This window comes from Aspergillus karnatakaensis (assembly GCF_047715665.1).
Source record: "Aspergillus karnatakaensis strain CBS 102800 unplaced genomic scaffold BJY04scaffold_3, whole genome shotgun sequence".
NCBI lineage: Eukaryota > Fungi > Ascomycota > Eurotiomycetes > Eurotiales > Aspergillaceae > Aspergillus > Aspergillus karnatakaensis.
In genome coordinates, this window is record NW_027395715.1 from 319,810 (window position 1) to 332,470 (window position 12,661).

The 12,661-nt window shown below is 51.5% G+C and overlaps 5 protein-coding genes across 5 annotated transcripts; 3 read left to right on the forward strand and 2 right to left on the reverse strand.

Annotated features, from left to right (window-relative positions):
* The first annotated feature begins 44 nt into the window (after positions 1 to 44).
* Positions 45 to 1,535, forward strand: BJY04DRAFT_74285 (iron permease FTR1/Fip1/EfeU). The gene is made up of 4 exons (XM_073720982.1): positions 45 to 139; positions 203 to 333; positions 388 to 833; positions 903 to 1,535. Exons 1-4 carry the CDS (start codon positions 112 to 114, stop codon positions 1,435 to 1,437), a joined length of 1,140 nt encoding a protein of 379 aa, XP_073576339.1. The 5' UTR covers positions 45 to 111; the 3' UTR covers positions 1,438 to 1,535.
* Positions 1,536 to 1,709: 174 nt separating this feature from the next.
* Positions 1,710 to 3,758, forward strand: fetC (putative ferrooxidoreductase Fet3). Its single transcript, XM_073709646.1, has one exon. The coding sequence runs from the start codon at positions 1,785 to 1,787 to the stop codon at positions 3,672 to 3,674; it is 1,890 nt and encodes a 629-aa protein (XP_073576340.1). The 5' UTR covers positions 1,710 to 1,784; the 3' UTR covers positions 3,675 to 3,758.
* A 922-nt stretch (positions 3,759 to 4,680) lies between these two features.
* On the reverse strand, positions 4,681 to 6,677 carry BJY04DRAFT_74293 (putative RNA export mediator Gle1). The gene is made up of 2 exons (XM_073720983.1): positions 5,678 to 6,677; positions 4,681 to 5,616 (listed from the first exon to the last, which is right to left on the reverse strand). Exons 1-2 carry the CDS (start codon positions 6,488 to 6,490, stop codon positions 4,846 to 4,848), a joined length of 1,584 nt encoding a protein of 527 aa, XP_073576341.1. The 5' UTR covers positions 6,491 to 6,677; the 3' UTR covers positions 4,681 to 4,845.
* A 719-nt stretch (positions 6,678 to 7,396) lies between these two features.
* On the reverse strand, positions 7,397 to 9,452 carry BJY04DRAFT_213290 (glycoside hydrolase superfamily; the record flags this gene model as incomplete). Its single annotated transcript, XM_073714840.1, has 7 exons — positions 7,397 to 7,851; positions 7,925 to 8,041; positions 8,111 to 8,307; positions 8,381 to 8,691; positions 8,769 to 8,949; positions 9,000 to 9,188; positions 9,280 to 9,452. 7 exons carry the CDS (start codon positions 9,450 to 9,452, stop codon positions 7,397 to 7,399), a joined length of 1,623 nt encoding a protein of 540 aa, XP_073576342.1.
* A 1,102-nt stretch (positions 9,453 to 10,554) lies between these two features.
* On the forward strand, positions 10,555 to 11,987 carry BJY04DRAFT_204773 (uncharacterized protein; the record flags this gene model as incomplete). The annotated part of the gene is made up of 3 exons (XM_073713533.1): positions 10,555 to 11,283; positions 11,346 to 11,459; positions 11,562 to 11,987. 3 exons carry the CDS (start codon positions 10,555 to 10,557, stop codon positions 11,985 to 11,987), a joined length of 1,269 nt encoding a protein of 422 aa, XP_073576343.1.
* Between the last annotated feature and the right edge of the window lie 674 nt (positions 11,988 to 12,661).

The following is a 12,661-nucleotide window of genomic DNA, read 5'->3' on the forward strand; positions in this document are numbered from 1 at the left end:
ACCCGTAACATGGGACAATTAAATCAACCTCCAACCCAGCTAAAATTCTTGCTATCTCCTCCCATGCTTTTATGAGACCGACTTGTGCCTGGAGCACTAAGTACAGCCGCAATGGGCAACAAATATTTTGCAGTAACCGGTTAGTCGAGTCAACCCTCCCCTGAATAACCAGACCACAAACTAACATTCCCCAACTCCATAGTCTTCTTCATTATCTTTCGCGAATGCCTCGAGACATTCGTCGTCGTCTCCGTTCTCCTCGCCTTCTTAAAACAGTCCCTCTCCCCAGAAGCCGGCGGCGATAAAACCATCTACAAAAGTCTTCAGAAACAGGTACGTTCCTTTCCAACCGAACCAACCCCCCTCACTAACTCAAACCCCATCAAGGTCTGGCTCGGCTGCCTCCTGGGCCTGCTAATTTGCATCGCCATCGGCGGCGCCATGGTCGCCGTCTTCTACACTCTTGGCATCGACACCTACTCGCGCACAGAATACATCTGGGAAGGCGTGCTGGCGATCATCTCGTCGCTCGTGATCTCCGTCATGGGCGGCGCGTTGCTCCGGGTCTCAAAGATCCAGGATAAGTGGCGGGTAAAGCTTTCTCGAGCGCTGAAGCATCGCACAAACCCCGGGGAGTCGCGCGGGGGGCGGGTGAAGATGTGGATGGAGAAATATGCGATGTTTGTGCTGCCGTTTGTGACGGTGTTGAGGGAGGGGCTTGAGGCGGTGGTTTATGTGGGCGGGGTCGGTTTGGGGGAGCCGGCTAGTAGTTTTCCGCTGGCGGTTGTTTGTGGCGTTGCGGGTGGGGGTGTTGTTGGGTATGGGATTTATAGGTAAGGCATATTTTTTTCTATCGTGAAGGGATTGTTCGGGTTTGGGGTGTGCTGACGAGATATCCATAGAACCGGGCAAACGGCGTCTATGCAGGTATTCCTGGTTATCTCTACGGGGTTTCTCTACCTTGTTGCTGCGGGTTTACTCTCCCGGGGAGTGTGGTTTCTCGAAGCCGATGCGTGGAATCGGGCGATCGGAGGCGATGCAGCTGAGACCGGGGCCGGGCCGGGATCATACGATATCAGGCAGAGTGTCTGGCATGTGAACTGTTGTAGTCCGGAGATAGACGGCGGTGGTGGTTGGGGGGTCTTTAACGCCCTTCTCGGATGGACGAACTCGGCGACTTATGGTTCGGTCATCTCTTACAATCTGTATTGGGTTGCTGTGATGATTTGCTATGGGACCATGATTTACCGGGAGAGGTCGGGGCCTGTTCCTGTGGTTGACGCGACAATCAAACGGATCGCTGCGTTCAAGGCGAAGACGAAGGCGGTTATTCTTCGTCGACCGCTTGACGAGGATCTATATCCTGGGGAAGTGATTGGCAATGTTGAACAGGGGAATAGTGGCCGTAGGGTTGCTTCTGGACAGACTGAAGTATAAGATACCATCAGGCGAGGGTCAGTTAGAAGCTCTGAACAAAATTTAGACTAAATTGCATGAAATACGATCAGACCACGGCTCGTAAGCTCCATACACACCGTCTCATGCGCGTTTTCGTAATACGAGATGGAGGGGCATGCGACCCTTCGCAAGGTTCTGCCCTACTCCAACAAACCACCAATGAGATGCCAGAAGCGACTGGGCAGGATCAGTCTTCGGGCGGAGTATTCCGTCCTCAACTGATTGATAAATTGAATTGTTAATCTGGATCATGACCTTCAGGAACTCGGGAAAAAATCTCCTTCAGCCTACCTGGAGTCGTTCGCTGGGCTGCACTCCAAGTCAAGATGGCAGCTTCTTCACGGAGATTTCTCCTTTGTTTCACAAGTTTACTACTCTTCGCTCAATGGTCCCTGGCTAAAACCGTCACGTATGATTTCAATGTCACCTGGGTAACAGCAAACCCCGACGGCCAACACCCGCGCAAAGTGGTTGGAATCAACGGACAATGGCCTCTCCCCGTTATAGAGGTGGACAAAGGGGATCGGATTATCGCGAACGTTTACAATGGCCTGGGAGACAGAGACACCTCCATCCACTGGCATGGCATGTTCCAGAATACCACGAACTATATGGACGGAGCGCAAATGGCAACTCAATGTCCGATTCCACCGGGTTCCTCGTTTACTTACAACTTCACGGTGACTCAGAATGGCACTTATTGGTATCACTGTCATACAGATGGCTGTTACCCGGATGGTTATCGGCAGGCTCTGGTCGTGCACGACAAGGATGCCTACTTCGATTCATTGTATGAGGAGGAGTTCACGCTTACGATGAGTGACTGGTACCATGATCTGGTGGAAGATATCAAGTTTATCGATGTGACCAATCCTACTGGAGCTGAGCCGGTTCCGGACTCGTTTCTCGTGAATGATACACAGGGCTCAAGTTTGGCTGTTGAGCCTGGCAAGACGTATCTCCTGAGACTGTTGAACATGGGGGCCTTTGTCGGCATGTATTTCTACATCGAGGACCACTCCTTCACAATCGTCGAGATAGACGGCGTATACACGGAGCCAACAGAAGCCGATCTTCTCTACATCTCCGTCGCCCAGCGCTACTCCATACTCCTCACAACCAAGAACTCCACCACCAAAAACTACCCCATCGTCACCATCGCCGACTCCTCTCTCCTCGACGACATCCAACCGATCCTCCAACTCAACCACACAAACTGGCTAGAATACAACCCCACAGCAGACCACCCGCAAGCCATAATGCCAGTAGACACCTCCACAGACCTCCTCCCCTTCGACGACATAACCCTAACCCCCCACGACCGCACCCCGCTCCTCTCAAACCCCGACCTCGTCATCGAAGTCACAGCCCTAATGGACAACCTCGCCGACGGCGCAGGCTACTCCTTCTTCAACAACATCTCCTACACGCGCCCCAAAGTCCCAACCCTCTACACCGTCCTCTCATCCGGCGACCTCGCCACAACCCCCACCGTCTACGGCGAATACACCCACCCCTTCATCCTCTCCAAGAACCAAGTCGTCGAACTCATCCTCAACAACGGCGACACAGGCGCACACCCCTTCCACCTCCACGGGCACAATTTCCAACTCGTATCCCGCTACCCCTCATACGCAGAAGGCTTCTTCAAATACGCCGACAGCGACGACCCAGTCACCTACAATCCATCCAACCATTCTGCTTTCCCGCAATTCCCCGCTCGAAGAGATACCTTCGTCGTCCCGCCGCAGGGGTACTTCGTCATCCGCTTCCGGGCTGATAACCCCGGTGTCTGGCTCTTCCACTGCCACATCGACTGGCACATGATGCAGGGTCTTGCGCTATCGCTCATCGAAGCCCCGCTCGAGATTCAGAATCAGGCGACAGAAATACCAGATGACCACTGGGCGGCTTGCGCGGCGGCTAATGTCCCCGACAAGGGCAATGCGGCGGGGAATGTAGAGGATCTGCTTGATCTGACGGGTCAGAATAAGCAGCTTGATTGGCTGCCTGCGGGGTTTACGGCGAGGGGGATTGTGGCGTTGGTGTTTTCTTGTGTTTCGGCGGTGTTGGGGTTGGCGGTTGTTTCTTATTATGGGATGTCGGGGCTGCCTCCTGCAGTGCAGCGCCAGGAGGATGGGAATGAGGATGGAGATGAGGATGATGAGCGGCCGGTTGTTGATGATGATGCTTCGGATCGGAGGCTTGTGACGTAGGTTGAGGTTGGAGAGTATATAAGTATATACAACTACAGAAGGGAAAATCCATGGATAAATTCTAGTTTCAGGCGTATTGAATCAGTGCCTGCTCCAAGATTAAACTCGTGTCTTCAAATGCACTACCCTCCAGACAGGTCTGCATTTCGAAGCTCGCTGCCGGGATGAATCATTCCTGAATGAATTGAAACTGTAGAATCACTACAACCGCTTACTTGATTTATAGACCATTAGATTTCAATTGAATTGGTTCAGTTTCACGGATACACGGCATTGACCGGTCTTAGGTTCAGCACTCTGTTAGCCTACACGACTTAGGGCTAGGGTGCGTCAACTACCACAATGATCATTCTAGGCACACCACAGAAGTATTCAAATATCTGGCTTACCCGGTCTTTAATTCTAGTCTAGACTCTGTAGTTCTACCAATTGGCATCATCTATCTCCAACAAACGTCCTGAGCATGTAGACCAATCTGAACTGAACTGTGTGCATAAATTTATCAATGAGTCGAGATTCCTAAAGATGTTGGCATATAGATGGAGGCTGTTGCGTATGGCTCGGCTCTGAGGCGTTCGAGAAGGATTTTCGAGGGGCTTTAGTTGTCACTCCACTAGCGTTAGTAAGTCTCCAGCTCGCACTTCCCTCCTAATAGCTCGCCAGGTCCATGATACGGTATGTTTTTCGCATTGAGCTGGGAGAATGGCCGCTAAAATTTTTGCTAGGGCTTACTTGCCTGTCTGCCGCTGGCGCCGGTTATATTGGGCGACTGCCGCTAGAAGCTCTGTACGGGAGTGTCTCCAATCGCCTGCACCGCATTCATAGTTGTTCCCGTTCCTGAGTCTTAGGTGCATAGCGATTGATCGAGAACCTGAGTGCCAGAGAATACTGCACGATGCTGATAATAAGGTATTCCCTTGTTAAGTCTCTTGCACTGTTGAATCTAGTCGTTGCACTGAGTTTGGTGTATGGTCTCGTGAGACAGTGGCAGATATTCTTGTCGCCACAAATAGCGAGCTCCATTGATTGCAAAATGGACCCGCCTCTGATGAGTTGCTGCTGAGAATGAAGTTGGCGGGTCGCTATTATGTGCTTCCCCCCCCTACCCTAGCATGCGAGCCATTTCCCAACCATCGTCAACAGAACTAAGTGTGCGACAGTTGCTGTGGCCTCATATAATGATATTTTTCTCTTTCTTGTATAACTCTTTCAAAAGCTTCAGCTGGTTCACTCCCATACTCTGGCGCGGAAGGCTGGCAGGAAGTTCGACGATCGCCTTCCTCATCAACGCCAGACCGATATGGCCGAAGAAGCCCACGATCCTTTCCGCAGAAGACCTCAACAACGCCGAAAGCAGCGTCACGTGAGTCTCCTGAATCTCGCTCGGAGGAACAGTAAGGATCTTATGCATGGAGGTCCAGTACATTGTGTTAGGGAACGGGTTTTTGCGGGCAGTCTTGCCGAAATTGCGCAGTGTCAGAGCCGCGAATCCAGCCCCAAGAGCAGTCATGCGGTCTGAGTGAGTCTGCTCGGTCACCCATGGCCCGTCTGGCCCTTCACGCCACCATCCGAGGGCCTTGCGTCCTGATTCGGTCTTCTCATTCCCGCGGAAGCCCCAGAGTGCTGGGCAGACAACGCGATACTTGGCCCAAAGGATGTCAACCATGTGGTGACCCTTGTAGATAAACGCGTCCATGGAGAAGATCTGGGCAGCCACGATGCCAACCGGTTCCGCGTGGCCTTGATTAATTGATGCCTCTGTAATGAGAGACGCGATCAAAGACTTGGCGAAGATGTTCAAGGCGTAGATCAAGAGGGCCGGGACTTTGTTGTCATCGGAACTGGCAATATCTTCTGGCGGGAAAGCCAAGAACTGGCGGATATCAACAGATGGTTCGGCGATTGAGACTGCTTTCTCGAGGGTGGTGCGAATTTCTTGCGTCTGGGAATTAAACATGGTCAGCGGTGGTCGTTATAAACGTTTGGAGTAATTTCGCACATACCTGGTTTTTGTTTACCCCCTTGCCTTCACGAAGTTGGCCGACGCATTTCTTGATACTTCGTCGCATGTCTCCCATAGTCTGCTTGATCGTGGGGTTTGATTTCGCCTCATTTCGGAGGTATTGCCTGAACTTTTTCAGATGCTGATGGAGCTCAACATAACGTTGATGGACCTTGATCTCTTCGTCTGTCAGATTACTAGCACCGACCTGCTTCTGGCGAGCTTCTTGCTGCTTCAACGCGGCTTCTTCCTCTTTAAGTCGTGCGGCTTCCTGTTCAGCTTTCTGTTCTTCAGCCAGACGTTTCTTCTTTTCTTCCTCCAAACGCTCGCGCTCCTTGCGCTCGTTTTCCTCCTTCTCCAGTTGCTTCTTTTTCTCCGCTTCCTCCGCAGCCTTCCGTTTTTGTTCTTCTGCAGCCCTCAGCGCAGCCTCTTGCTCGGCTTTCTGTCGCGCAAGTTCTTGCTCCTTTCGTATCCTCTCCGCCTTCTCCCTTTCCTTTCGCTCAGCCTCCTTCCGGGCCTCTTCAGCCTTGCGTCGGTTTTCCTCCTCTACCGCGCGTTGATGAGCCCGGAGCGTTTCTTCGGCCTCTTCCAACACCTTCTCATGTCGAGCGGCGACTTTATCTAGCGCTGCATTGTGCTGGGCTTCAAGTTCGCTGTCGACTTTGTCGAGACTCTCGTAGAATGACCGACGTTCGTAAGCCTTGACCTTCTTCAATTCCGAGTTATGGACGCGCAGCTGTTCCAAGTCTCTTGTCAGATCCAGCATCAGCTGTTTTGATGGGCTGTCCAATTGAGGGTAGCTAGATCTCCCCATTTTCAGGCGTTCGCAAGCAAAAAGTCAACGTATGAGGCACGCGTCGTAATTGTGTATTCCGAGCGAGCTAGAAAGGGTGAATCTGGAGTTGTCTAGCAAAGAGAAATCGGAACGAAGTGTGTCATCGCAGCAGTATTCCGGTTTAACTTCCTTTCTGGGTATCCTTCAGACGAGTGGCAGATGCAGATGTAGATATCGGATGGCTTTGGCGATGGAAATAACGGTGAGATTTGCTAGGCCTTCTATTGAGTAGCGTTCGCGAGAGCCAGAAGCGCAAGTTCGAGAATACAAAGGTCGAGTGAATGAGCTGCCGCGACGTGGGTTGAATGTTTTCGGCCCGGAGCTATGCCGAGCACCAAGCACCTACTGTAGGGCTATAGGTTAGGCGAATCAGCAACTAACTCTCGAATTGACAGATCTAGTAGAACTCGGTGAAGCTCACTGTTTGAACAGCACTCACAGAGCGACTCACACAGCTTGTTGAAAGAAAGAAAAACGGACTGACAGCATTGAAGAGTGTTGTCTACGGCAAGATAGCGATGGGTTGGTTGGGACGCGCTTCGGCGATTTTTTGTTCCGGGCTATTCCAGCTTAGTCAGAAATGCTTGGTGCCCCAGATTTACTTCTACCTCAGTCTACTCCGTACTTCTACCATCAACCTCCATCACCATGGCTCCCCTTACTATGATGCTATTGCCATGCTTGTCACTCCCTGGGCATTCATGTTGCCCTTGGAATTAGCAGGTGAACTACCATTGGAACTCTTGAGAATTGGTTACAGGTATAGAGACATCATATCTCCGCGTACACCCACTACTTGAGCTGCAAGCGCCTACTATATATATTCTTCATTGATGCTACCCTACGGAATAAACATCCAATGCTCGCCAGACGCCAACCACTAACTCAGGGCGTCCTCCCTCCCAACCTCTCATCTCCCGCCTCCATCCTCGCATACTTCCCAATAACCGATTCCAACGGCCCCCTCCTAACACAATTCCCATACTTCCAACTCCCCGCCAACTCATCCAACTCCTTTTCCCCCAGGCCCCGGAAATAATCCGCCCACTCCGGCACCAGGTAATCAGAGAGGACAAAGTCTCTCGTCGCCCGCGTGACCTGCTGCCGCAGCGGTATCTGCGGGGGGTACTTGGTGCGATACTTCTCTGGAACATTCTCCTCAAACCAATTATGGAGCGGGCCGAAGACGGGCTCGAGGTGGGAGTCGCCGTAGGCGCAGTCCGCAACCAGTGATTTCTTCTTGGTGATTATGGGGCGCAGAAGACTCCACCAGGGGGAATCGGGGGAGAGGTGGAGCATACCCATTATGTTGATGTCTTTGTAGCTCCAGATGCTCCATGCTTTGCGGTTGGGGAAGTGGTTAGTTGTTATTCTTAGTGCCTAATGGGAAGGAAGGGAAGAATCAAAGCTCACCGATTCCCTCAGCGGTATACATGGCTATCTGCTTCTCGAGCATGTTGTATCGCTTCTTGTTGACCTGGATCCAGTCGGGATTGTCCTCTTCTTTTTCGTACATAATGCCAAATTCGCCTGTCGATGAGAATCGTTAGCTTAATTTGGCTCTGCTCAACTCACTTGGTCTTTGCCCCCTGCACGTACCATTCCAAATTGGCACGTTGCGCTCTTTCATAAACTCAATCTTCTGCTCATACTGCTTCCTAATAAACTCATCCTGCTCCTTCAACCCATCATACGTCCCAATTCCACCATGCGGGAACGCATAGAAACAGTAATCATGAATCGACCACGCCGTGTTCGAATACGTCGTACTGAACGGTGTGAAATCCGTCCCAAACCTATCATCTTCTTAGCTGAAAGCCAACAAAAATAAAAGAACGAGCGCGAGGAAAAATCCCATAGTAGACTCACCCATTGCCCTCTAGAAAGAGAATATGGTTCTCATCAACCTCCCGAATCCCCTTGACAAGGACATCGTAGAACTTCGCAATCCTGTACCCCTCCGAGTCGGCAGGCTCATTAAGCGGGTCGTACCCCGCAACCCAGGTATTATCTTTATACCGCGAGGCAATCACTTTCCATAGATGAACAGTTCGATCCTGGAAGTGCTTGTGGTCCCAGAATGAAGCGTGGTTACCTGGATTATCACTGTGCCAATCCTCATTTTGGCCGCCGGGGGCAGAGTGCAGGTCGAGAATGGTGTAGATATTGTGTTTCGCGCACTGCATTAGACCACTCGGTCAGCCCTGTCATCCGTATACCATCCTGAATACATCCGTTGAAAGTTAACTTACTAGACATTGCTATAAACGCCGATCGCGAATCCGTTGATGAATTTACCGGCAAAAAACATCGCGATTGATGTTGCAGTCACCTCCAAAGTAATTCCGACATAGCCGATCAAACACCCAACCATGAGCATCCACTTGCGGCCGATTTTGTCGGCTCCATACGCCGAGAGCAGAGTACCTATTGCGGCACTGGAAGGTCAGCGTGTCTCGAACATAAGAGTATGGGATAGAACACTCACGATGCATTTGGGCCACCATTGATGGCACTTTGCCAGTCGCCGTCCAAGACGTAGTCGTCGTTGTAAAATTTTCCAAAGTCTTTTCGAAACTGAGGTATACCAATAACGTTGCCACCAGCTACATAGTTGGGGACCGGGGTCCCCGCGAATGCGAGTGAAAGTCCATAATGCCGGTTCTCCACACCCCAGCTCAGATTTATCCCAGTTAACTCCAGTCTCCAACACCAGCTCAAACATCCATTGTCAAACGAGGTGAAGATAGCCACAGACTAGCCGTCACTGTCGGATATCTTCCGCCCTATCAGCTTGCTCTGGGCTCGTCATAATCAACTGGCTTTGCATCATTCCGTTCCCTTTTTTCTGAAAGTCTGATAGCCCGAAGCCCTGGAGACCACTGCGAGATCTCATGTACAGAGACAGACCCAGGTGGCTCGAACTTCCAATTTGAGGCATCTGAGTCTAGACGAAGTTGGGCAGGAGCTGTCGCGGCAGGATTTCTTAGTACACGTGGAGAAGGCTGGGGAGTACCACTGCTGCGTCGATAGATCTCTTTCACAAGTCGCCTCTTTCGGCTTCAATGATCTCAGTCCGCGTGGGGGCTGGTGGTTACTTGTCCCAAGACTGGGGAACGGCAGTTGGCAGTGAGCAGCCACAAATTTAGACTCGACAAAAAGTCAGCCCGAATGCTATGGCCTTGGAGGCTTGGACTTGGAGAGCGGTACCGTCCTGGCACTTCGTGGGTAGCACGCTTTCCCTTGGAGACTGGGGTAGGTGGGCCTCATCTGATTCATGAATCAAATCTAGTCATGGGATTCGTATGGAATATACGAAGCTGTTCCATGACTGCATGGCTGAATATTCAAGACCTGACATTCATCTTCATTCTTGAGTCGTAAGGTATCGATGGCTAGCCTGGTTTTGTGTGGGAATATAATCTAGATCGTTCAACTCAAGATTTACCCCGTGGTCTGAGTGTGCCTCCCGAAGTAATTCAAATCTCGAGCTTCAGGCCTCGTACCGCCATAGAATCACCCCAATGGTAAGCGAAAGCAGAGGCGAATCTTGTCGCCTAGTAGAAAGGTCTCGGTCTCCCTACAGGGCTGTCCCATCATGCCATGAGTCGGAGAGCGGAGCCTCGATGACAAGCTAGGTTTTGATAGGAGGGCCCACTGCCGAGGATGGAGAAGGCAAACAAGCGTCACAACCCTGCTGAAAAGCGTATCGAAAAGCGGTTCATCTTATGGTGATCGATAGACTAAATCCCCAATTTATCCCAGCCAAGCGCTGATTCAGCGGGGGTCTTAGGTAATACGGACATGGGGTAGGTATATGGGTATATCCCGAGGGTCCCATTGAAGTCTTGCTCTTCATCTCGCCCAAGAAAGAAGGAATAACGACCGGATGGGCGAGGATTATTGGAGATTAGTCTTCTCCGCTTTCCGCCATCCATGGCTATCTTCTATAGCATGAGGGCCCCCCAGGCCAGATGCCGTACCTGACCTGTCTCATACGATCCTTCACTCTCCCTGAAGATAGGCAGCCAGCCCCCTGCAGTATGGCACAGTCACGATTAAGGGTGTGTCGAACTAAGCCACGTGTCTTCATCATCTCTGATATCTCGAATGAACCCGACGATGCCGAGTCCCTGGTTCGCTACCTGCTTTATTCCAATGACTTCGACACCCGGGGCCTGGTCGCCTGCACATCAACCTGGATGAAGCGAGCAGTGCATCCAGAGGACATGCTCAAGATCATCAACGCCTATGACCAAGTCGTATCCAACCTAAACCATCATGTCCACCCAGAGAACCAATACTCCCCTGGCCAGACCTTCATCGACATGCTGCGAACAGGCCCAGCACTATATGGCAAGGAAGCCCTAAACCCGGACGTCCCACTAAGCGACGGCGCCAAACTACTCATCGACCGTGTGAGCGAGAGTACCCAACCCATCTGGATTCTCTGCTGGGGCGGCACAAACGTCCTCGCACAAGCTCTCGCCCATGTCTCCACGACGCTAACAGCAGCTGAGCACCGCACATTCCGCGCAAAGCTACGGGTCTACGCGATCTCCGACCAAGACAACACAGGCGCCCTAATCAGACACAAATACCCAGATATCTTCTACATAACCTCCATCCACGGCTGGAACCAGTACGGAAACGCCCTGTGGACTGGAATCTCCGGCGACAAATTCTACGGGTTCGACGCCGGAGGCCCCGACTCCACGCTTATCTCTCACGCCTGGATCCGCGAGAACATCCAACTCGGCATCCTAGGGAAAGTATACCAGACCCGCTATTCATCCCGGAAGGCGACACGCCGACCTTCCTCTATCTGATACAGAACGGCCTCGGAGACCCCGAACATCCAGAATGGGGCAGTTGGGGCGGCCGTTATCTACCTCTTGATTCGTCCCCGGGAAGCATCTTCAACCAGTATCATGACGCAACGGATCGTGTGATCGGATCAAACGGACAGGAGTTTCGCAGTAACCACGCGACAATCTGGCGCTGGCGCTCTGCCTTCCAGAATGACTTTGCGGCGCGGATCCAATGGTAGCTTTCTCCCGAGATCAAAGATGCTAATCACGCTCCTCTTGTTGATGTCAACGGATCTGGGTTTGGTCCTGAGCCGCTTTTTCTTGATGTCCCGTCTGGTAGTGTGATTGAGCTCGATGCATCAAGGTCATATGATCCTGATGGCGATGAGCTTGCATTCAACTGGTTCCACTATAAAGATGTTACGGCGACGCAGTGGATCATTGATGATGAGGTTGGGACGGTGGAGTTTGAAGATCTCAGTGAGACTTCAGGAAGAGTTGTCAGGGCTCGCTTGCCGGGAAAATGCTCTGTGCACGACTCTGTTGGGTTGGCGGTGCCGCAGGGGCAGGTGCTGCATTTGGTTCTTGAGGTTACGGATAGTGGGACGCCGGCGATGACGGTTTATAAGAGGGTGGTTCTGCGAACTTCGTTGGGTGGTGAGTGATTGGGTTGCTGTTACTGTTGAGGTGTAGTGCTGTGGATTGTGAGTAAATGTCTAGTGAGTGGAAGATCGATCTATGGGAAGGACTTGCTCTTATGCGTAAGGGTTGCTTTTGCTCGTTGGATGTGATACCCGAACGCCACCCAAATTACACCTACCGAGGGTCTGTACTCGAAATACCTAGGTGGCGGATAACTTACTAGGTACCATGCAGCTATCCCAATCTAGACCATAAGATCGTTCAGTCGGAAGCACAAACTTGCTTCTATTCATGGACACAGCAAGAATGATAACTCTCCAGCAACGGGTCCTACCTCCCTCTAGGAGGAAACCATGAAGTACTCCTATCCTAGAATATTTACTTCACCTACCAATTACCCTGATCGCCTAGCCAGGGTGAGTTTCGCGTGACTTCAAGGCTCTCTTTACCTTGGGCAGGGTACAAGCTGGTCGTCAGTATATAACTCTGGAGCACGTATCTTTTCTCTTTGATCTTGAGCATCTCCTCAATGTACTGCAAGATCTGAGCTGTTGGAAATCATGTCTTCACCCTAGGGAGCCTGTGTTACTCTGACCGGTGCTGGGTCATCGGAGTATATTGGCAGCAATCCATCGAAGTAATTGACCTCAGAGATCACAGGCACCGCCAAGGACGTACGTATAGTGTAAGAAAGCGA

Excerpts from the sequence above, each read along its gene's own strand:
- BJY04DRAFT_74285 (XM_073720982.1), top strand. The coding sequence starts at position 112 with ATGGGCAACAAATATTTTGCAGTAACCG. Across the intron at positions 140-202 it reads CAAATATTTTGCAGTAACCG|TCTTCTTCATTATCTTTCGC; the intron begins GTTAGTCGAGTC and ends CCAACTCCATAG. Across the intron at positions 334-387 it reads ACAAAAGTCTTCAGAAACAG|GTCTGGCTCGGCTGCCTCCT; the intron begins GTACGTTCCTTT and ends AACCCCATCAAG.
- fetC (XM_073709646.1), top strand. The coding sequence starts at position 1,785 with ATGGCAGCTTCTTCACGGAGATTTCTCCTTTGTTTCACAAGTTTACTA.
- BJY04DRAFT_74293 (XM_073720983.1), bottom strand. The coding sequence starts at position 6,490 with ATGGGGAGATCTAGCTACCCTCAATTGGACAGCCCATCAAAACAGCTG. Across the intron at positions 5,617-5,677 it reads AGGGGGTAAACAAAAACCAG|ACGCAAGAAATTCGCACCAC; the intron begins GTATGTGCGAAA and ends TTTAATTCCCAG.